This window comes from Mobula hypostoma, chromosome 22, assembly GCF_963921235.1.
Source record: "Mobula hypostoma chromosome 22, sMobHyp1.1, whole genome shotgun sequence".
NCBI lineage: Eukaryota > Metazoa > Chordata > Chondrichthyes > Myliobatiformes > Myliobatidae > Mobula > Mobula hypostoma.
In genome coordinates this window covers 51,570,487-51,595,754 of record NC_086118.1, presented here as the reverse complement: position 1 = coordinate 51,595,754, position 25,268 = coordinate 51,570,487, and the positions used below count along the sequence as shown (strand labels likewise).

General features: G+C 49.9%; 1 protein-coding gene across 2 annotated transcripts in view; it reads right to left on the bottom strand.

Annotated features, from left to right (window-relative positions):
- The window catches only part of gnav1 (guanine nucleotide binding protein (G protein) alpha v1), a 122,880-nt gene that overhangs the window by 36,773 nt on the left and 60,839 nt on the right, over positions 1-25,268 (bottom strand). For both annotated transcript variants that reach the window (XM_063030562.1, XM_063030561.1), the window contains one exon: positions 6,945-7,073. In XM_063030562.1, coding sequence (XP_062886632.1) covers positions 6,945-7,073 — 129 coding nt within the window. The remainder of the gene's footprint in view (positions 1-6,944; positions 7,074-25,268) is intronic.

The following is a 25,268-nucleotide window of genomic DNA, read 5'->3' as shown; positions in this document are numbered from 1 at the left end:
CAGTAGCAAAAGATGAGTGTGTGGCAAACACCTCAGAGGGAACATTGCTGGCTGGTCTGTTCCTATTTTCTGTTATGGAAACCACAGTTCCCTTTACAATGAACCTTGGAGCCTTGTGCTGGAGAAGACCAACTCAGTCCAGCCCATCATCCCACTGCCAGCTTCGGGTGTCACAGTGAGTTAACCCATTCCCCCCTGCCCCTTCTCCACAGCCCTGCCAACCTGCTTCCTGGGCAAGTACTTGCCAATCCGTAATAAATTATGCCAGCTTTTCCAGAATGCCATTCAACACAAGGCAATGGAACAGTCATGTACGTGCTAATCACTGATAAACCTTGCCAGCTTTTCCAGGATACCATTCAACATAACGCCGGCTGGTGGCTAGTGGCATCAGCGGCGGACTTCAGAGCGAAGGCTCCCGAGTTCGAATCCAGCCAACTCCCTTGCACGCTTTCCATCCGTGCCCGGTTGAGCGTCGAGCTAGCAACTCGGCCTCGTTAAAACAAGAAAGCCTGCTTTAAAAAAAGCCGTCATGATGGCGTCCCGATGACTCCACTCGGAGTTAAAGGCTTTCTTCTTCATTCAACACAAGGCAGTGGATTGATTAGTCATGTACTTGCCAATCCACGCCAGCTTTTCCAGAATACCATACAATGATTTCTCCCTAACCAGAGGACAGAATAAAATAAAATCACAGAGAAGGGAGGAAGAAAGCACAATCCCGCAGCTGAGGGTGATGTTGAACCAGAATCCACTAATTACTGCGAGGGAGATTTAGAAGTTTTCCCCAACAAAAGGACGATCCGAAAGGTGTGCGGCTAGACTGAATGGGTCGTGACGGCAGGAATGAAGAACGGGCCAAATGCCCTGCTCCCTGTGACTCTGCAGCTAGCCTGTAATCAAGGTTTACGCTGGTCAGATAACCACAGCCTTCATCTAGCACAGTAATTACCCCATCTGAAGGAAAACTGGCTGTTATCATTAACTATGTAAAAAGCAGAGAAGTACACTAGGGCGAAGATCACTGACCTTCAACAGACTCAATCATCACTGCCCTTTACTCAAATATACTTTACAATGGGAACTAATTTAGATGAAAATAAACGTTCCGTCTGAGTGGGCTTCATCAATCACAGGTAATTATGCTCTATTAATGACTGGCTCTGTGACATGACAGGCTGACGTCCTTGGCTAGCTGACTAATATACGACACCACGAGGCAGTAAGCTGAAGACAGTGTACCCAGCTGTAGCCCCCCTGTCCGTCTCACGGAGATTACACTGAATGTCACACACGGTTAGGCTTCAACAGGTGAACTCGGTGACTCGAACTCCCCTGGCTGTTTCTGAGCTGTTTAATGCAACACCTGATGTTATACTGTGGTAGACCAGAGGGAACAGAAACAGAGAGGCCACTTCATCAGGTCCATCTGCTTGTTAATGCAAATATCTAATCACCCAATTATGTGGCAGCAACTCAACTCATAAAAGCATGCAGACATGGTCAAGAGGTTCAGTTGCTGCTCAGACCAAACATCGGAGTGGGGGAAGAAATGTGCTCTAAGTGATTTGACAGTGGAATGATATTTGGTGCCAGATGGGGTGGCTTGAGTATCTCAGAAACTGTTGATCTCCTGGGATTCTTCCACGCTCAACAGTCTCTAAGTGTGGGGGGGGGGGGTTCCCAATTATTTTTACGTCACAGGCCCCTACCATTCACTGAGGGGCCCGTGGACCGCAGGTTTGGGAGCCATGCTCTAGAGGTTACAAAGAATGGTGCGATGAAATCGTTCGGTGAGCGTCAGAATAGGAGAGGTCAGAGGAGAAAGGCCAGACGGGTTCAAGCTGACAGGAAGACAACAGTAACTCAAGTAACCACAGGTTACAACAGTGGTTGTAGGAGAGCACAACAGTGGTTGAACGCACAACACGTCAAACCCTAGAGTGGACGGGCTACAGCAGCAGCAGACCATGAACATACACACAGTGGCCACTTTACTAGGTACAAGAGGTAGGTGATAAAGTGGCCAGAGTGTATATGTACTGTGACAATGGTGATTCTTTCCACACTGTCCAGGAACCACCATGTCACTTTAACAGAATATAACATCCAGTTTTCCATTGTTAAGGTACTTGCCCCCCCACCCCAAAAAAAAATTAAATTCAGCTGTTAAAACTATGTAAAGAGGGTCATGGTGTCTGAATTCCAGGCAGTGAACAGTTTAACCAAACCTCACAACGGACGTGGCCTCTCCATCGCGATCCTTTTCTGATATGAACAGGAACATCAAGATCCCTCTGTTCAGCCGGAACCGGATTTTGGACGACGAGCAGGATGCGTTTCCAGCGTTCAGGATCTGCACGGAACCGGAAGGAGCAATACCTCTCCCCAGGCTGTCACACGCTGACGCCCACTTCGCCCAATACAAGTGAAGTTTCTCACGGCTAACACCCGCAGAGGGCTGTGGAGATGTACCCACCTACCCCGTGAAGTGAAGTCAGTGCAGAAGAGCTTCCAAGCCTAATGTGGAGACAATCCTATGGGGGTTGAAGCCTTTTTTAATTCCATGCAGAAACACAAAGAGATTCTGAAGATGCTGGAAATCCAGAACAGCACACACAGACAGAATACTGGAGGAACTCAGCAGGTCAGGCAGCATCTATGGAGAGGAATAAACAGTTAACGTTTCAGGCCGAGACCCTTCATCAGGACTCATCAGTTCCCATGAAAGGTCTCGGTCTGAAACGCCGACTGTTTATTCCCCTCCCCAGACGCTGCCCGACTCGTGGAGTTATTCCATTCAGAGGATATCGTTGTTGTGTTGTTCTGCTGAGTATTATGGGGATGCTGTGTTGGCGACACTTGCACATCCTCAGGTGTGGTGGTTCTAAATGCAAACGATGCATTTCGCTGTATGTTCCGTATGATAAATAAACCTGAATCGTAATCTGATCATCAAACACAAGTTCAACGGTGCGTTACAAACCAGCTCATCTGTTCATTCCCCTTTGAACAAGGACACGGCCAGACACAGAGGTCGGTAGCCCGACCAGAGGCACGTCCATAGATCCCTCAAAGTTGCTGCGCAGGTTGATCGGCTGGTCGAGGTGGCGCACGGTGCGTCGGCCTTCATAGTGGGCTCTGAGTTCAAGAGCCGCGAAGTGTACTGCACTTTTATAAAATTCTGGTTAGGCCAACTGGGAGTTTTCTTTTCAGTTCTGGTTGCCTCAGTATAGGAAGGATGTGGAGGCAGCAGAGAGAGTCGGAGATTTACCACAGGATGCTGCCTGGATTGGAGGGCGTATCTGATGAGGATAGGTGGGGCTTCTCTCTTTTAGAGAGGAGGACGAGAAGCGCCTTGATGGAGGTGTACGAGATGATCGGAGCAAATGGCTATTTCAAGGGGCGGTTGGATATTTTCTGATAGAGAGGAAATGAAGAGGATGTTTCCTATGGTGGGGGAGTCCTGGGCCAGATGACACACCCTCAGAACAGAGAGATGTCCTTTTAGAACAGAGATGAGGAGGAATATCTTTAGCCAGAGGGTGGTGAATCCGTGGAATTCATTGCCACAGGCGGCTGTGGAGGCCAAGTCTTCATGTATATTCAATGCAGACATTGATAGATTCTATATTGGTCAGGGCATGAAGGGATATGGGGAGAAAGCAGGAGATTGGGAATGAGAGGAAAAAATGGGATTAGCCTTGATGAAATGGTGGAGCAGACTCGATGGAACAAATGGCCTAATTCTGATCTTATATCTTATGGTCTTATGGCATAATTTTCAGGTGTTTGGAGGAAAATATAAGGGCATTGCCAGAGGAGGATTTTACACACCCTACCAGGGGGAGGTGGTGGAGGCAGTACTATTAGGGACACTTAACAGGCTCTTGGATGGGCGCATGGATGAAAGAAAAATACAGAGCTATGTGTGAGGGAAGGGTTAAATTGATCTTGGAGTAGGTTAGGGGTCAGCACAACATTGTGGGCCGAAGGGCCTGTGCCGTGCTTTACCGTTCTATGTTAATGTTTAATAAAACATGCATACCAGCCCACACCAGGCAATATCCTGTGCTGCAGACTTCAGCTATGCCTGTGTTAGCTTATTGTATCGTGTGTTTAATCAGCGTCCTTGCACTGGTGATTTTTCCATTAAGGGAAGATGTTAATTCAACTGTAGTACTGCAGTTTTAATTGTCGGTTTCACAAACAATACATTCAGAGACATTGTAAACGCGTTCCAGTATTTCCTCTCTCTCCCCAGGGCTGTACACTTACATAACAGCCCGACGTTATCCAGCGTGCATTCCACACACACGGCCCCAGCAGCACATCAGCTACTCGGACACTGGGCAGAGTCAGTCACCGACTGCAGGCCACTCACTCCGTTGCTGCCATTGCAGACCGCGCCCCCCCCCCCCGCCCCAGGTCAGAGTTTTGCTTGTAATTGACTCAAATGCGTCACGCACCATTACAAATGCAGAACAAGCTGATTTTTTTTTTTGATTATAGCATCTAACACCTATCCTCCCGGCGCCTTTTAACCTGCTCCAGGACCAATCTAATCATTAGATTCTAACCCTTCCCTCCCACATAGCCCTGCATTTTTCCGTCATTCGTGTGCGCATCTAAGAGCCTCTTAAATGTCCCGAATGTACCTGCCTCCACCACCACTCCAGCAGTGTGTTCCACACACTCACCACTCTGATATCACCCCTATACGTCCCTCCAATCACCTTAAAATTATGCCCCCTCGAATTGGCCATTTTCGCCCTGGGGAAAGTCTCTGGTTGTCCACTCAATCTATGCCTCCTATCATCTCGTACACCTCCATTGAAATAACGCTCGTCCTCCTCCACTCCAAAGAGAAAAGCCCTCGCTCACTCAACCTTTCCTCAAAAGATACACCCTCCATTCCTGATAAACCTGGCCAAACGTGACCTGATAGATTGAGAGGCAAGGAGAGGGTTAATGATCAAAATGTTTTTCTCAATCGTGGAGCATAGGTTTAAAACAAGTTTTACAGGGCATAAGGGGAAGTCCTTTGTGTGGACCCAGAGAGTGGTTGATATTGGGAAATGCACTGATGGAAGAAGTGGTGGGATCAGATATAATTACGTTTAAGAGGCATTTAGACATACACTGCACAAACTGGGTGACTCCAAGCAGGGTTCCCCTCCCCCTCTGGTTGGGTGAGGGCTAGAACTCGAGGTCATGGGTTAAGGGTGAAAGGTGAAATGTCCAAGGGGAATCTGAGGGGGAGCTTCTTCACTCAGAGGGTGGCATGAAGTGCCACTGGAAGTGGCGGATACAGATTGAGAGAAGCTTGGATAGATGCAGGAGGGGCAGTAACCTGGCGGTTAGCGCAATCTCTTCACTGATCACCAATTGGGTTTCGATTCCCACCTCTGCCTGTAAGAAGTTGGCATGACCGTGCGGGTTTCCTCCCAGTGCTCCAGTTTCCTCCCACTCTCCAAAGACGTACGGGTCAGTCGCGGGCGTGTTACGTTGGCGCCGGAAGCGCGGCGACACTTGCGGGTTGCCCAGCGCCACCCTCGCCGATCTGATTTGACGCAGAGCGGCACAGGCTGCCTGCGACAAATAAAGCTAATCTCTAAATGGATGAGAAACGATCGGAGGGTCGCGGTCCGGGTGCGAGCGGATGGGACTAGCAGGGACGTGACGGATCGAAAGGCCTTTCTTCGCTTGTGCAGTCTGACTCTACGAGAAGCACTGAAGCGGAAACCTCTCTGCACACAGCAAGATCCCGCCGCAAGCGGTCGTGCGCGCCTCAGCGGACAACTCTCCCGCTGGGTTCGAACACCGTGACAGGTGCTGCGACAAACAGAAAGCTGCCTCTGTCATAGGTGGGACATTCAATGAGAGGTGTGGAGAAGTAATTACAATTTTTATCTGAATGCTGGGATATTCTGAGAAAATAATGATGCTGGAAATGTGCAAGTGAAGATAATTCAGAAACTACAAAGCAGGACTCACGTTCAAAAGGACCAACACGTCACCCGGTGACGGGGAGAAAAACTAAACTGAGCAACACTTCAAACACATCACGCTGAACAGTGATGGCTACAAATTCATTAGGAACTGGTTTGAGTGGACCACCAGTCACCAGGAGCCTCAGATATCGTTTATACTGAGCTCTGGGGAGTTCACAAGTGTCACAAAAGCCAACTAATAAATCTGGTCCCGGATTCACGGAGGTCCAGGGGGAGACGGGGAGAAGCTCGGCTCACGCTGAACAGGAGAGAGCCACAGACTCTGCCCGAACAGTATTCCATGCCCACAGCCTGCGTTTCCACAGGCCCTTCAGCGTCCTGACAGCAGTGTACACCTGAAGTGAAAAGAAAGGCTGTGTGTGGGACAGGGAGACTGCAGAGGGGTTGGGTGGTTGGGTGGGAGGGGGGTCGTGGTTGGATTTGGGGAGAGGAGTCAGGGGGTGGAAATGAGGGAAAAGGTGTTTGGGAGAGTGGGGGTGAGGGTAAAGGATTTTGGGAGAGTGGGGGTGTGGAGAAGGGGTTTTGGGGGAGGAGAGGAAATGGGGGGGGAATGCCGGGAAGGGGCTTTGGGAGATTTGGAGGTACAGGGATGGAGTTCATGAGAAGACTTCAGTATTACATCTTCAAGCAGTTGGTGCTGATGTAACAGGCAGGGGTGTCCCTGGGGGGGGGCGGTGACCACTGCGAACACCCACCCTCTGCACCCAGCTGGGCGAGACTCGTTCCCCCACCCCTTCACCCAAACTCACCCTGGGACTGAGAAACGGGTTCCTGCACCCTACCGGCGGAACACTGGGGGGGGGGCAGAGCAACACACTCACTGTGCCCCCCTCGGGTCCCTCGCGCTGCAAGCAGCTGTCCCGCGGATCACGTCTGCCCAATTCGCACAAGGGTGGGCCCGGCGGCGGTGAACTGCGAGCTGGCGCTTACCGGATGACCAGGCTGCTGATCTTGAACTGGGTTTCGATCACACCGCTGGTGCGCAGGCGGACCCTCAGGATGTCTGTCTGCGTCGGCTTGTACTCGGGGGCAGTGATCCTGTTTATGTTGAGGAAGAAACTGCAGAAAGAAGAGAAGTGAGGTCTCACGAGGGGAGGGCACAATCCACGGACACAGACCCCGCTCCCTTGGCCCCTCTCCGACTACCCACCAGCAGGGCAAACCGCGCCCCCCCCCCGCCATGGACTCTTCCTATCTGCCCGTTGTCCTGACATGTCCTCTTCTCTCCCACCCCACCGCTCACAATGTTCTCTCACCCACCAACACAATCCACTCCCCCCGCCTTACTATCTGGTTCTGGTGAAGAGCCTCGGGCTGAAACGTTGACTGTCTGTTCATTTCCATGGGTGCTGCCCAGCCCACTGAGTTCCTCCAGCACGTCAGACCATAAGATACAGGAGCAGAATTAGGCCATTAGCCCATCAGTCATACCCTGGGCTCTGAACTTGGTAAGCAGCCTCGTGTGTGGCACCTTGTCAAAGGCCTTTGAAAATCCAGCTCCAACACTTTCAACTGGTTCAATTTAATATCAGAGAATGAACACGATATACAACCTGAGATTTTTACTCATCATAGACTTCCAAGAAAAAATGAACGCCGAAGAATGAATGACAGAAGCATCAGAACTCCAAAGCCCTCCTGCCCCCCAACACAGCAGCTAAGGTACCGACCCCCCTTCCCCCCACCATGCAAGGAACAGCGTAGCAAACAGACCCTGATCTAGAGCCCATCAAAACCTGTATGATCTCTCGTCTCAGTGCTCCCCTTCGCCAATGTGACCTCCTCTCTCACTCCACCCTCTCATTCTATTCACTCCCGGCTTCCCTCGTCCACCAAATCCCACTTCCTTCTCCGGCCCCAAACACTGCCCCCTTGACCCCACACCAGCACCGAGGTCCCACTCACTGCTGGTTCCAGCACCCAGACGTTACCCATGATCCTCCCCAGCGAAGGCAGGACTGAAGGGCGCTTCTCACTCTCTCCCACAGTTTGCCGCCCACCAATCCCCGGATGACAGGAATATTCTCAGAATCAGAGTTATGCCATTCAGCCCATCCAGTCTGTTCTGCCACTTCACCATGCTTGATTTATTATCCCTCTTAACTCCATTCTCTTGCTTTCTCTGCATAACCTTTCACTCTCTGATGAATCAGGAACCTATCAACCTCCACCTTAAACATACCCAACTGGCTTGGCCTGCACAGCCCACTGTGGCAATGAATTCCACAGATTCACCACCCTCTGGCTAAAGAAATTGTTCATCATCTCTGTTCTAAATGGATGTCCCTCTATTCAGAGGCTGTGCCCTCTGTTCCTAGACTCCTTCACGATAAGAGACATCCCCTTCACGGCCAGTCTCCCTAGGTCTTTCAATAAAAGATAAGTTTCAATAAGATCCCCCATCCCCGTTCTTCTGAACTCCAGTGAGTACAGGCCCAGAGCTATGACATGCTCCGCATACGTCAACCCTTGTACTCCTGGGATCATTCTCGCGAATCTCCTCCAGGACTCTCTCCAATGCTAGCACGTCTTTTCTTAATACATTCACAATACCCCAAGTGTGCTCTGACCAGTGACTTACAAAGCCTCAGCATCACATCCTTGCTTTTATATTCTAGTGCCCTGGAAATGAATGCTAACGTCACATCTGCCTTCCACGCCGCCAACTCAACCTGCAAGTTAACCTTCGGGGGACCTTGCACAAGCAATCAGGTTTAACATCACTGGCATAATGTCATGAGATTTGCAAGTTTGCTGAAGTACAGAAGACTACTTAAAAGTAACATAAATACCCCCCCACCCACACACAAAGTGAATAAAAAGTAGTGCAAACAGAGCAAAGGTACTGAGCTAGTGTTCATGGGTCGGTTTATTGTCTGTACAGAAATCTAAACCCTTTGGGCAGGAGACACAAAAGCCTGAAGGGACGTACCATCAGGCTCAAGGACAGATTCTACCCCATGGTTATCAGACTTTTCAACACACCCTTCTACAATAACCCTCGCAGTCTACCTCGTTACGATCTTGCACTGTATCCTTTACCTCTCTGTACTTCTTCCCGCAACTTTTGCACTCTATTCTGCGTTGTTGTTGCCGTACCTTGCTCTACCCCAGTGATCCGCTCTGTGTGAACAGTCCGCAGGAGAAGCCTTTCACCGTATCGGGGTACACATGACAACAAGAGGCCAATGGCAATGCGCTGCCTCAGTTCAAACAGGGCATAACCAGTCAGGTTGGAATGAAAGGGAAACATCTCCACGGTGTCACGTAAAACCTGTCCCCTTAAGGCCCTTTCGTGAATTCACCTGTCAGAGTGAATCAGCCGTCAAGCCTTTTCCTGCAGTGCGTTTGGCTCATGACATGCAGCTGACGGTGCATTGATCCACACTGTAATTATTACATCAGCCCGCCACCTCGGGGGTGGTACCCAGGACCTTGAGCTTCTGTGTGGGGAGACAGAAGAATTAGCGCTGCTGGTTTCAAATTCGCCTGTCAAAACGTCAGCTACCTGGTGCTTTTAAATTCTGCATGATGATCAAGCAGCCCCTGGGCAAGGGGACGGTTTAGGTGCAAAGTGCCAGCTGTCAGCTCTATCCTTCAGCCAGACATGATGCCCTGTCACTTCAAGAGTTTTTTGAACTCATTATCAGAGGGGGAAGTCTCACCCGCTGAGGTCACTGTCCATTCAACGCCATGATGGCATTACTGGCTCAACCACTTTGTTAAACACAGGTGGGGGGGGGGTGATATCAGGAAACAAGTTTGTGAAAACCCAGGCTCGTCCCGAAATATTGACTGTTCACTCCCCTCCATAGATGCTGCCTGACCTGCTGAGCTCCTCCAGCACCTTGTGTGCGTTGCTCCAGGACCTTCGCCCCTTCGCCAGCTGCTGCCCACTCAGGGGCCACTTGCGTTTCCAAGGCAAAGGTGGATGCAGTTCAAGCACTGACCAGGAAGCAGGGTGGGCAAACAGAATCGAAGTGAGGAGCAGCCAGGGGTTTGTTGAAACAGAGAAGGAACCAGACCTTTCACAGGAGCCAGCCTCCCTACCATTGAGAACATCTTCAAAGAGTGATGCCTCGAGAAGACAGGACCCTCACCGCCCAGGACATGACCTCGTCTCATAACAGCCATCAGGGAGAAGACGCACACTCGACACTTTAGGAACAGCTTCTGCCCCAGGTTTCTGAACAGACAATGGACCCATGAAAATTATTACCACAACAGCACACACACGCAAAGTGCTGCAGGAACTCAGCGAGTCAGGGAGAGTCTGTGGAGGGGAATAAACAGGTGACGTCTCGGGCCAGAAGCCTTCATCAGAACTGGAAAGGAAGGGGGAAGGTCCCAGAATAGGAAGGTAGGGCGGGGGGGAAGGAGCCAAAGCTAGGTCGGTGGGGGAGAGGGGCTAATCACAGGACAGTTCACAAATTAACCTACCAACCGGCATGTCTTTGGACTGTGGGAGGAGGAGACCCACGCGGTCACGGGGAGAACATACAAACTCCTTATGGGCAGCGGTGGGAATTGAACCCGGGTCGCTGGTACCGTAAAGTGCTGTGCTAACCACTACGCCACCATTCCACCCCTACGCTTTCCCATCAGCGCACCGACGGCGTCTCCTCTCGCGGCAACGGAACATCTGCGAGTAAATTGCCGAGATCGGAGGACAACGCAATCCAGCCTTCAGCCACCCGAGCTACACCCTTTCCGGATCTACTTCCAACATACAGACTCCTTAGACGCAGCTGACGCTGTGCAGCGATGTGCCAGCCGTGCCCGATCACCCTCCCCTTGTAGAATCCCACCCCCCCACCCCCGCCCGAGTGTTGGGAATCCCTTCCCAGCCCTGAATGCCTGTTAGGTCTGACAAGCTCTTCCTCTGGAAACACCGCAGCCATTTCAAGGCCTCCTCCCTGACCCAAATCCCTGCTCACTCATTCTGGGAGGGTTTTGGTGCAAGTCTCAGGTGTCTGCTGACCTGCGCTGACGTTCACTTTGTGTTTAACACTCTACCGACGGCCCCGGAGGCAATACAGCGCCGAGCTGGCCTCTCCGGGCCTTTGAGCTGCACCACACCAGCAACTCTGCTTAACCCTAAGCTAATTAGGGGACAATTTACAACGACTAGTTAACCTACCCAGTTTGTCTTTGGACTGTGGGAGGAAACCAGAGCGCCCGGGGAAATCCCACGCACTCCACGGGGAGGACGTACAGAGGCTCCTTATAAAGCGTCGGGAATGACCTCTGACCTCCGACACCCCAGGCTGTAATAGCGCCCGCGCTACCATGGCAACTACATTTCTTTCTGAGTGAGTGACCTGATCGCACCAACAGCCGCCCTCCATCTTACACTGCAGACAGAAAATCGACCGAGAGGTGGTTATTCTCCCCTGCTCCTCCGGGTCTTCCTGTGCACCCCCCCCACCTCCTCCTCTTTCCCACAGCATTACAACTCCGCTCTGTTGGAAATGATGCACGCCGGGCTCCTTTGAAGTGGAGCTAATGAATGGAGATCAGATGTGCATCTCCTGTGAGTCAGCCTGCTCAGAATTCACCGGATGTGACAGATAATGGCCGTGCGTTCCACATCCCCCCCTTCGCTTCGGGGGGGTCCACGGTGATATCTGCAACTGTGGAGCCAGGGCTGCCGGTTGTGCTCGGGATAAACCGGGACATCATTATTACAGTTTATACATTCTCCGGTGTCTGCCCAACTGCGCTCACAGAACATCCCTAGTTGCCCTTAGGGTAGGAGAGGGTGAGCCCCTCACCTCAAACCATCTGACATACACTATTGTGCCAGGGTGCCTAAGACTTTTGCACAGTACTCTAATTGCCAATGTGGAGCAGAGAGTGAGCTTGTATATCTGGTGGGGGCAGAGTGCCGCGGGAGGGGTTGGGACAGGTGGCAGCGAGGGAGTGCCAGGGGCGGATGGTGGCACACATGCAGACACACCCAGCCCTGAGACACCAGGGAAGGCCATTTGATTCCAAACAATTGGCTTATTGATCATTACAGAATGTCTCTCTGGTGCTCCCCTCTTCCTTCTTTTCCCAACCATGATTCCCTCTCCCTGTCCCCCTTCCCGCTCTCAGTCCACAATAGGGACCCATATCAGAGTCAGGTTTATCATCACTCACAGATGTCATGAGATTTTGTTTGTTTCCCCATCAGCACTACAGTGCAATACATAAAACTACAGCAGTACTGTGCAAAAGTCTTAGGCGTCCTAGCTATCTGTATATGCCCAAGACTTTTGCACAGTAACTGTAGGAGCAGAAATAGGCCAACCGGCCCAGTGAGTCTGCGTCACAATTTCATCATGGCTGATTTATTATCCCTCTCAACCCACTCTCCTGCCTTCTCCCCGTAACCTCTGATGGCCTCATTAATCAAGAACCTATCACCCTCGGCTTTAAATACACCCAGTGACCCTCCACAGACAGCTGACTTCTACGGAAGATTCACCACCTTCCGGCTAAGGAAATGCCTCTTCATCTCTGTCCTTCTATTCTGAGGCTGTGCCCTCAGGTCCTGGACCCTCTTGGGAACATTCTCTCTGTCTGGGCTTTTCAATACTTGACAGGTGTCTGAGTTCTCCCTCATTCTTCTAAACTCTAGTGAGTACAGGCCCAGAATCATCAGAGGCTCCTCATATGTTAACCCCTTCATTCCTGGGGTCATTCTAGTGAACCTCCTCTGGACCTTCTCCAATGCCAGCACATCCTTTCTTAGGTAAGGGGTCCCAACACCGCTCACAATATTCCAAATGTCTAACCAATGCCTACTAAAGCTTCGCATTAGGGCTAGGGTTGACACTACATTCTTGCTTTTACATTCCAGTCCTCTCGAAATGAGTGCTAACTTCGCATTCGCTTTCCTCACCACTGATCCAACCTGCAAGTTAACCTTCAGGAAATCCTGCATGAAGACTCCCACATCCCTCTGTACCTCCAGTTTCTGAATTCACTCCCCGTTTAGAAAACAGTCTACACCGTTATTCCTTCTACCACACACTTCCCTACACTGTTGTCTCTGCCCATTCTCCAAATCTGTCCAAGTCCTTCTGCAGACAGCCTGCATCCTCGACACTGTCTGACCCTCCACCACAACCAGCCAGGGGATTAATTAATGAATTGAATAATTAATCCAGATGACATCTGCCTGATGGTGGATGCTGATTAGATTTATTCACTCAAATGCAGATTATATTATTAATCTCTGCGGTGTGGAACAGCTTCTGATTTCATGTCTGGCAGCTGAATTGTGCATGAGACGAACGGCCCAGTCGTGCCTTTCCCTCCAGTATCTGATGCTGCTTTCATATAACCCTCAGGTACTGGAGGTGGTGAGGGGAAATCTTTTCCACATTCCATATCACCGTCAGACTGGGATTTAGATTGATTAGTTTATCACGCGTACAGGGAAATGGCGTTGCTGGCGTGAACAGCCATCACAAGCTGAGGATGCGCGGGGGCGGGGGGGGGGGCCAGCCCGCGCGTTCCGGTTTGAACACAGCATGCCCGCAGTGCTCAGCAGAACACAACAACGACAACGACAGGACAAGTCCCTTTCCTCCCACCCTCTCACACACACAGACAGTCCTCCAGCTGCAGGACAGGCCGGGGTTCTGGCCTCTGTCCGACTCACGGACATCGACCTCTGACCTTCGCAGACAGGAGGAAGGTGCTTATTTCTTTAAGGAGGCGAAGGGTGAAGGGAAAGACTGAGAAAGCAGGGATACAGAATCCTGCCAACCAGCCGAGGTTGTACTGACTGACAGCAGAGCCATGAAGAACAGAATGGTTTCCTTCTAAGTATGTCTGTCACCTGCTTTGTACTTCACGATGAGGTGACCCTGTCTGTTGACATGTAACAGTACATCGTGCCCACATCAGTAGCTATTGCTATTGTTGTAAGAAATACCTCTTAGAACGGTGATCAGTGAAGCACAGAGAGATCTGTATTTACCGACAAGTACCTTAAATGTTTAAACTAACAAGTACGTGAATTAATACACTAAATATCCTGTGTGCACACCCGCTAAGTATCCCTGACTCTCCTGAATAGTCAAAGAATAGCAAAGGTATTACCCTGGCAAAGGAGTTTACGCTGGCCAGGCGTTCCTCGTTGTCCGATTACTCGCCACGTGTTTCACGCAGGGTTGTTCACGCTTGTATCTGTGATGGTTATTCTTCAAAGTTACCACTGCCAGCACACACAAAGCACCCACTTTTATATCCATTCCTCATCAATTCAAATATCGCATTCCAGTGTCATTGGCCACAGGTCATGTGTGTCTGTCCTTTAACACCTTTTTATCGGCTCTGGTCCAAGCCAGCATCTATTTATTGCCCTCCTCCCATCAAGTGACAGTCGATAATTTATGGCTCTTTGTCCTCAATCAGCAATGAGCTGGAATCACTCCAGGCAAGCCTGCATGTTATGTTCACTCTGTCATGTTACATCACAAACCTGCATGTTATATCCAACCAAAGAACATCTTACAAATAACTTCTAATTTGGAAATGATCTCCAGTCCAGCAGATTACCCGAAGTATCATTGTGTCTTCTTTAAATCATTGATCAAGCCCAGCATGTCAAGCTCACAAAATGGGAGAATAGAGTGTCTTCACAAAATGGCTGCCTCCATCCCCAAGCACGCGGCAAGAACAAAGACAATTAGTCTGTCTGTTTCCGCTGTCCTCGATTCATTCAAGTTCACTGATTTGTAGAATGTGGTTCTTTCTGGCCGACACTATCCCACAAGCTTCTCAACTCTGAAGCTGAGAAATGTTAACCCTGTTGGAGATCACTGATTTGCTGAACTTGATTCCTTTTGTTGTCTCGTTGAAGGGGGTAAATCCCTCAGCTTGCTCCACAGCCCGCAGCCCAGGGGAGGGGAGTGAAGAGTGAACGTAACAGCACAGCACAGGCTCTTCAGCTGTGTGTCTGTCAAAGAGTTTCTTAAATGCCCTATCATCACCCTGGCAGCAATTTCCCACCACTCTCTGTGTAAAAACAACTTACCTCTGATCCCCCACTAAACTTTCCTCCAATTAAAATGATACCACCCTCGTATTAGCCAGTTCCACCCTGGGAAAAGTCTCTGGCTATCCACTCGATCTCTGCCTCCAATGATCTCTTTCACAGACATCGCACATTGAATTGAATTGACTTAATTACTTCCATCCTTCATATAGATGAGGAGTAAAAATCTTCACATTACATCTCCGTCTAAATGTACAATGTGCAATTTATAGCAGCTTATAATAAATAGTATGTACAACAGGACAGTCAACATAATGTAGAAATACAGTTGCCCATTAAGACTGCATTTTGAGCTTCCAGTTTGAACACGAGCAGACACCCCTCAGTATTTATAAATTAATCGCAGATCCACCTTGTCTGAGAAGCATTTCATAAATACAATAACTCATTTTACACTCGCCCTTAAGCACCAACTTACTTTAACCCAACCTGTCGGTTGCCCGCTGAAACCTACACGCAGGGTGTTAATCATAAGGTGACAATCACATTAATGAACACTTTTCATAGCTCGAGCTGTCACCATCCTTTGCTGCAAAAGAAAGCACTCCCCCTCTCCTCCTCCCCCCCCCCCCATCTCCCACTCTGTGCTGGTTGAACTTCTCATCGACACACTGGGACTCAGAATGTTTCCAACCTTAACTTCAACCAACTGTATAAAGTTGGAGGAAGACGTGTTCTGTTCCAGGCTGACTTCTCCCCACCCCTTGCCGACAATAATGTTATTATCAAAGTACATACACTCAGTGGCCACTTTATTAGGTACCCCTGTACACCTCGCTAATGCAAATATCTAATCAGCCAATCGTGTGGCAGCAACTCAATGCATAAAAGCATGCGGGCATGGTCAAGAGGTTCAGTTGTTGTTCAGACCAAACATCAGAACGGGGAAGAAATGAGATCTAAGTGACTTTGACTCTGGAATGATTGTTGGTGCCAGACAGGGTGGTTTGAGTATCTCAGAAACCGCTGATCTGAGATTTTCATGCACAACCGTCTCTAGAATTTGCAGAGAACGGGGCAGGAAACACCTAGTGAGTGGCAGTTCTGTGGGTGAAAACAGCTTGTCAGTGAGAGAGGTCAGAGGTGAACGGCCAGACTGGTTCAGGCTGACAGGAAGGTCACAGTAACTCAAATATCCACACGTTACAACATCAGTGTGCAGAAGAGCTTCTCTGAACACACATGTTGAACCTTGAAGCAGATGGATTACAGCAGCAGAAAACTACGAACATACACTCAGTGACCACTTTATTAGATCCCTCCTGTACCTAATAAAGTGGCCACTGAGTGCATATGTTTACCCTGAGATTCATTTTCTTGCAGGTATTTACAGGGTAAAAAAACAATAGAATTTTATAAAATATTATACATAAACAGGCGCAGGCTGACACACAACCCAAGTTCAAACTACATTTGCTATGAATGTGTCACTATTCACTGCCTTTGGATTCATATCCTGGTTAGGCATCTACAGGAAAATAAACAAATACAATAGAATTTATGGAAATCTATCTGTAAACAAGAACTAACTAGTGTGTAATAGAGGGTAACTTATACAAATAATATATGTTCAAAGGTTCATTTATTCTCAAAGTATACAACTCTGAAATTCTTCTTTTCCGGGTAGCCAGGAAACCCAGAAAGGCAGCACGATCATCAACCCCCGAATCCTTCCTCCCCCCACAGAAAAATGAACAAAAACGGAACAGGCACATCAACCCCACCCCCCAAAAAAACAAGAAAGATCAGGCGAAAAACACAGAATATAAAAAGCTATGAGACTGAAAAAAGAAGTCTATAGTCCAAGTCCACATCCAAAATGCAGAAAACCTGGGCAACACCCTCCAGGCCCAACAGCAGACTTTCCCCTCTCTGGTAGCAGAGACATCAAAAGTCACCAGCCAGCGCTCACCCTCTGCACCCACGTCGATGTTCCTGTCTCCCTTGTCGCTTTAATTGGCGGCAAATGGAAGCTTTAATCAGCAAAATGGGAGTCGAACATCGGATCACGCCCCGTCTCACCACGAGGATCCCGCACTGCTGCCTCTGCCTCCCAAAATCCTCTCGGAGACTGCAGAGCTCTGGAGCACGCAAACGATCTCCAAACAGCAAATCACGGGCTCCAACAGTTCCAGAATCACATCCAAGACGAAAACCAAACGTAAAGGACGTAAAAGAAGTGAAATATATCCAGGAGCTGTTGACCAAAGGTAGCCTTGTATGCAGATGCCATCTTGGCCGGAAAATTGCAGGTATTGTTACGGATACTTGCTTTATCCAGGGTAAACCGGAAAACGTATCCCATTCCCCGGATAAAATAAGAAAAGAGAAAATCTATCCTAGTAGCTGAAATAGTGCAATTTGTACTGGATCTTTATCTTGAAATAAAGATTAAACTTCTTTCAGCTTTATTACGAGATTACTTTTGTTTAACGTATGTACATTGGGTTGGCGGGGTGGAGATACGTCTCTATCAAAGGTGTTCCTTCCCTCCACTAGCCTGCAGGTCACCCTCCATCACCGTCCCGCATCGCCAGGACTTGTGATGAGCACCAGCTGCTCGTTCGACCTTCCTCCCCCACCCCCAAAACAGGGTCATGTGAATCCATGGGAGCAGCCAGTGCAAATCACAAGTCCTGGTGATGCGAACTCTGACACCAGGCAGACAATCTCCGAAGGGTATTGATAATGGCTTCCGGTTTAAGATGGCGCTGCTGAAGATTGGTGACAATTTACTGGCAGATCATAAAGCAAGAAATACAACTAAATATTTTATTAATAACATTTTTTCTGTGGAAAACTGTGGTAAACGATCGCCGCAAACAGTGAAGAGGCAGATGAAGGTGAGCTGACCCAAGGGTTGAGGCGTGCAGGTGCAAGATGGAGTTGGAGCGGGTTGGAGCAAGAGGGATTCTGCGGGCTCAGTTCTTGTCTTGTACCACTCAGGAGCCTACCCACTCTCAGTACGACGGGTGCCAGGGCAGCTGGGCACAACTGTCAGCCCTAGTGCACTCTATGTGCTCAGACGTGGTCATGACACACCTGGGGTAGCCGTTACTCAAGAACTCTGATGGAGTCTGTTCCAGCCCATCAAAACCGCTCTTCCAAAGAACGACACACACAATGGAGGATTGAACTTCCCACTCAGCAGGTCAGGCGGCATCTACGGAGGGGAGTAAACACTGGTACGACACAACGTGGACTGGGGGACCACCTTGCTCTGTCCACCAAAAAAGGTAGAGTTTCCCCAGTGACCACCCACTTCAATTCAACGTCCCGCTCCCATTCTGACCCATCGGTCCACGGCTTCCTCCACAGTCACAGTGAGGCCACTCTCAGATTGAGGAGCACCTCATATTCCGTCTGGGTTGCCTCCAACCTGATGGCATGAACATCATTTTAACTAACTTCCCCCCCCACTCCCCATTTCACTTTTCTCTCCCCGTTCTGCCTCCCCTCTTACCTCGTCCCCCCTCCACCTGCCCATCAGCTTCCTCCGGCACCCCTCCTCCTTCCCACTCTCCCGTGGTCCATTCTCCTCTCCTATCAGATTCCTCCTTCTCCAGCCCTTTACCTCTTCCACCAATCACCTCCCAGCTTCTTACCTCACCTCCCCTCCCCACCCACCTGGTTTCACCTATCACCAGCCAGCTTGTTCTCCTTCCCCTCCACCCCCCCCAACCTTCTTATTCTGGCTTCTGCCCGCTTCCTTTCCAGTCCTGATGAAACGTCGACTGATTATTCCCCTCTAGAGATCCAGCATCTTGAGGACTGAGTTATGGGGAAAGATTGAATAGGTTAGGATTTTATTCCCTGAGTAGATAACTAGACGGGCTGAAGGGCTGTAGTGTTCTGTGCCTCTATTTTATTCTGTGGCTCCATTTGGTGTGTACTTCTCTGTTACTGCTGAATCTTGCGCTGATTCTTTCAAAGAACTGACTGCAGTTCTCAGCTTCAAGTGGGAATGTAGGCACGGGGGACTAAATAGAACCACGGAAACTCAATTCCTTCGACGTATCGAGGATCCGATTTAAAAGACAGCAGAGGCGAGAGAGGATTGGGCATGAAGTAGAGAAGATGACAATGGCATGGTACAGGACAAGGTTCTCCACGCCGTTTGGATGCACTACGGAGCAGAGGCAGCGGCCTGAGCTTTGCTGCCTCTGTGTGGGAGCTGGACGAGCTGTCCGCCCAGGATTGACCGTTACTCCTCCTCGGCCCCGGTAGTTATATGATTCAGCCTGTCAAGCCACCGTTCATTCCAACAGAAAGCCTGGATCGAGACTGGGACGCAGGAGCACGAGCATGAGCACAGGAGGTTCCGCAGACGCTGGAAATCTTCAACGCTGGAGGAATCCTGCAGGTCAGGCAGCCCCTATGGTTGACGTCTGGGGCTGAGATTCCTGGAAAGGAAGGGGAGGGGAGAAAGCAGAATAAAAAGGTGGAGTGGGGTTGGGGGGAAGGAATCCAAGCTGGAAGGTGATAGGTGAGGCCTGGCCAGGGGGAAGGTGGGATGAAGCACGGAGGTGTTAGGTGGAAGAGGAAAAGGGTGCAGGACAGGACAGGAGAGTGGCCCGTGGGAGAAGGGGGAGGGGATGAGCAAGTGAGGAGGGAAGGGTGAGGAGGAATGGGAAAAGGGTGAAGGAGGGGAGAGGGGTGAGGAATCACCGGAAGATGGAGAAATCAACGTTCAGGCCGCCAAGTCAGAGGTTACACAGACGGAATGTAAGGTGTTGCTCCTCACTCCTGAGTGTGGCCTCGTCTTGGTAGGAGGGGAGGCCATAGACCGACTTGTTGAAATGGAACCTGAAAGTGGTCTGGAAATAGGAAATCCCGTCTTTAGTGGCAGATGGAGCGACGGCATTTTGCTAAAAATATCTGTTCTTCTGCTGGTATTTTTAACACAGAGGTTACCAGCTTACCAGTTTTCCTCTCTCCCACTTCCCCTCCCCACAACGTTCCATTATTTATCTTCAGTCCTTCTCCTATTAGGGCAGAACAGCAGGAAGAGTCTGACGCCCAGCTCCAGTGACCCTGGGTTCGATCCAGCCCACGTGGAGTTTATGTGACTGACAACCCCCCCCCCCCACAACGGGTGCTCCCCTTTCCTCTCACACCCCAGACACGCGTGGGCTGCTGGTTAGTTAGTCACGGCAAACTACCCTGGAGTGGATGGGCGGGTGGACATAACGGGGACAGAATAGGTCACAAGGGGATAGCGGGGGGAATTGGAAATGATGGGCGTGCACTGGAGACAGCATCGGCTTGATGGCTGAATGGCCTTTGTTCGAACAAGATATGAAATATAACAGCCTTCGATCACCTGAGGAAGTTCTGAAGAGTTTCCCAGCCAATGAGGCACAGCATAGAATGCTGGTGCAGATTTAATTCAGATTCAGAATTACTTATCGCGTGTATTTCAAAGCGTACGGTGAAAGGTGTCACTGGCGTTACCAACCCACGCTCGCGCGAAACACTGAAACACAGTGAAATGTGAAATGCGTTGCCTTGCGCCAACACCTAACACACCTAATGATGTGCTGGGACAGCCCAGCACATGTCACCACGCATTCCAGCGACAACCCAACACCCCCACAAAGCTGAGCAGAACAACATGAGCGGCAACAACCAAACAGGACAACAGCAAAACCAGACCTTCTCCCACCCACATAGACAGGCCTTCAACCACAGGCCAGGCCATCTCTGGTCGACCACGGGTGTCCCAGCTGTCCACGTGTTACGCATGGAGAGAAACCTGCTGCCCATGCAGGTAACAGGCTCCCCCTCTCCACGCAGCTGATGAATCCAAAGGAATGGCAGAGACCGATAGATTGGTACCAGTGGCGTCACAGGAGTTGCCAGTCTGCGTCCAACTGACTGTAGGACTGCCTTAGGGACCCCAAGCTCAGGGTCTTTCTTTGGGGTTTACTCCCGAAGCCTTCCCCACAAGGCAGCGTAGGTTTGAAATCAGAATATTCCTTCCCCATGAGTGGGTGTAGCCACAAGGCAGTGGAGGTTTCAGATCAGTGTTTTCCTTCTCCTGGATGAGCTGCCGACCACAACTGATGAGCCCCATTTGCCCGAAGCGACTGGTTTTAAGGTGCCAGTGACCCGCCCTTGCCCCTTCCCCTGTCAGTAGAATCGGTTCAGCCGAGCTTAGCAGCTAAACCCCATGTGAAGGCCAGGAGCTGGACTAGGATGTCAGCTTATTTGAGACGCTCGACACTGGGAGCATTTAGTAGGTAGTGGGAGCTTGTCCCCACTACCACCCCAGCTATGAAAACCTCAAGCAACCAGAGGAACTGTTAAGACTGGCCAACGACTGGAGTTAAAAGCCTGCTCCCCCTCAGCTCACACGCAGGCAGTGCTCCTGATATAGCGCCAAGGCGTTACCAAACACAATCCGACACTGTGCCAAGAGGGCACAAGACTGGGTAACGAATTAGACAGGTGAGGGGGGGACTTACAGAGGGAATGAGTAGGTTACAGCGGGAGTCACGTTCGCTGGTGATCCACTGATTCGGTTATGATTATTATTCTATCGTGGAATTATTGAGAATGCCCGCAAGAAAATGAATCTCAGGGTTGTATGTGGTGACATACATGTACCTCAGTGACAAACTTACTTTGAACTTTGGCGGTCAGCGTATCGTCACCAGTGGCCGAACTTTAAGCCAGGTTCGAATCCGGCCTCCGTGCGGAGTCCGCACATTCTTCCCGAGGCGGCGCGAGTTTCTGCTGATTGCCGATGCTCCGTGCCCGCGATGCGGCTGCAGGTGCGTTTTTCAGTGCACCCGACAATAAACTTGCCTTTGGGTTGACTCTCACGTCCCGAGAAACAGCAGGTCGGACTGGCCGATTGTTAATGGCCACCAATGTGTGGGGGAGGTTTATTTTTAGTTTTTATTCTATCTCAGGGATACACCATGGTAACAGGCCCCTTCAGGCCCAGCGAGCCCGTGCCGCCCAATCACACCCGTGTAACCAATTAACCTACTAACCGGTACGAGTTTGATGGGGATGATAACGGGTTTAAGGTAGGACGAGGTAGTTGACCGTCAGTGCTGACTCGGCGGAACAAGCACCCGTTTCCTTGCCATGCACCGTAAGTCAGAATTGATCCCTGGCTTTGCCTCTAAAACTTGGTTCACCAAATTATTACCGTACGGAAACCACACCGCGGCGGACAAGAGGGTAGCTAAAACTGCCCAGCACACCCTGCTCGTGGACCGTGTTATCCCACTCCCGTCAGGCAGGACCACCCGAATGGAGAACAGTTACTTTCCCCAAGCCGTCAGACCGATCAAACACCGCCGCTACATACACACCAGCCACAACCCCTCAGAAACTTTCACCCTCCCCATTTTACGCTCACACTCCATTCCTCATACCTACTCCGATACTGTCACCGTCCCACTGCGTTTCCACATGCCCTGCGGCTACCTGGACGAGCTCCTCCTGTCAAGAGTCTCTCTGTCCTTTTATCATTTCCTGTCAGTCACCTTACGTTCAGACACTTCTGCATCTAGTGTCACCTTATGTACATTCAATCAGTCGATGTACATAAGCTCATCGTACATATATAGAGCCACTCAGCCATACTCAACAGTTACTTGTACATTGTGTTTTGTAGGATTGCTTTTATGTTTTAATCGATTGTGTTCTTTATGCTGCATCTGTGGAATTCTCTGCCACAGCAAACTGTTGAGGCCAGTTCATTAGCTATGTTTAAAAGGAAGTTAGATATGGCCCTTGTGGCTACAGGGGTCAGGGGGTATGGAGGGAAGGCTGGGTTCTGAGTTGGATGATCAGCCATGATCATAATAAATGGCGGTGCAGGCTCGAAGGGCCGAATGGCCTACTCCTGCACCTATTTTCTATGTTTCTATCAGATTCGGAGAGAGTATCACTCAGCTCATCGTTACACTGGCGTACTGAAGACCAACAATGAACAGCCTTGAATCTTATTCCAACTCCCTTTGCCTTTTCCTGGTTAATAACGTCAGAGCTGATTCCCTCACTAGCTAATCAAATAATGTTGAAATCAAGAGTTGGGTCCACTTCGGAGCTGGAGGCTGGTTTTCAATTACAAAAGCCCTTGTGGGAAGTATATTGATGTAAAAAACAAAATTTTGTGGCCAGCAAGCAGGCAGCGATGAGTGAAAACCCCAAGAGTGCAAAATAACCTCAGACCAGGTAGGTTATTAAAATGCCTAAAATCATTTGACTTCAGATTACTAATGCCTTCAGGACGGCAGAGAGTGGAGTAATTTTTAAAGTTATGCCCGTGTTTCATAAATGTACATTTTTAATAAAGACCTTGTCTGAAAACATTTGAGTTTGCATTTTTAAATAAAGATTTCACACACTCTGTGTCTTGCTCATTCGACTTTGATCCCATCCTCAGTACGTGGGCTTACAAACAAGGCCAACTCTGAAAAGATACCCTGACACAGAAGGGAGCAGATGTGCACATGTCACCTCTGAAGGCCATTCCTGCCCTACACCAGAGATTTTTAAAAAATTATTTCAGGACAGAGCACAGTAAAGGGCTATTCCGACCCAACGAGCCCACCCATGTGACCAATTAACCTACCAACCCACACGTCTTTGGCTGTGGGAGGAAGCCGAGCATCTGGCGGAAGCCCATGAGGTCACCGGGAGGTCGCACAAACTCCTTACAGACAGCGGAGGGAATTGAGCCTGGGTCGGTGGCGCTGTTATAGCGTTACACTAACCGCTACGCCACCGCGCCACCCTAGTGATCTGGAACATCAACTTCACCGTCAAAGAGGCTCAAAGGTTCATTTCTTACCACAGTATACAACTCTGAAACTCTTCTTCCCCAGATAGCCACGAAACCAAAAAAGAAAAGATGGCAGCAGGATCACCGGCTCCCACATTGCCCCTCCCCTGCACAAAAACATGAACAAAAATGGAAAAGGAATATCGACCCCCAAATCCCCCTCCCCTGCACACAAAAATGAGAAAGATCGGGTTAAAAACACAGAATAATAAAATTATAAGACTGAAAACAGTCTATAGTCTCAAGTCCATATCCAAAACGCAGAAAACCTGGCTAACATTCTCTGGGCACAGTGGCAGGTCTTTCCCTCTCTGGCAACAGAGCGATCCCCCAGCGTTCAAAAGGCAGCCTCTCCTCTCCAGCAGCAGAGCGATCCCACCAGTGATCAAAAGGTAGTCTCTCCTCTCCAGCAGCAGTCCAGTGCTACTCTGGGGGATTGTTACTCAGGCAGAGGAGACATCTTTTGGGAACTCAGGCAATTTGGACGACTTGTGGCTGGAATGGGCCGTCGGGCCGAATGGCTGGTTTCCATTGCTGACTCTCTATAATAAGTGCTTGTTGACTCTTAGAGGATTAAACAGCACCTCCGCGCATTACAGTGAGGAAGTTGTTACCTATGCCCCAACCTTCATTTGCACAGTGAAATGTGTTGCTTGCATCAATGACTGACACGGTCCGAGGATGTGCTGGGGGCTGCCCGCGAATGTTGCGCTGCTTCTTGCCCACGGCTCACTAACCCTAACCCGTACACCTCTGGAATGTGGGAGATAACTCGAGCACCCAGCTGTACAAACTCCTTACCAACAGTGATGAAATGGAACCTGGGTCACAGGCGTTGTAAAGTGTCACACTAACCACTATGCCACGGTGCCGCCCAGAAAAAGATTGTTCGTTATCGGCTGTGTCGTATCAGCTCAGCAATCATTATCTTTGACCATGATTATTGCTCTTGGCAAGTTTTTCTACAGAAGTGGTTTGCCATTGCCTTCTTTACAAGTCGGGTGATCCCAGCCATTATCAATACTCTTCAACGATTGTCTGCCTGGCGTCAGCGGTCGCATAACCAGGACTTGTGATCAGCACCGACTGCTCATATGACCATCCACCACCTGCCCCCATGGCTTCACGTGTCCCTGATCCGGGGGCTAAGCAGGTGCTACACCTCGCCCAAGGGTGACCTGCAGGCTAGTGGAGGGAAGGAGCACCTTACACCTCCTTTGGTAGAGACGTATCTCCACCCCGCCACCCCCAAAAGAAGATAATTTGATTAAATATCAGCAATTTTCTTGCCTCGTGTCAGTACAATGGACAGTCCGAGGATGTGCTGGGTGAGCTCGCAAGTGAACCTATGCGTCCAGCACCAACGTAGCGCGCTCACAGCTCACTCACCCTA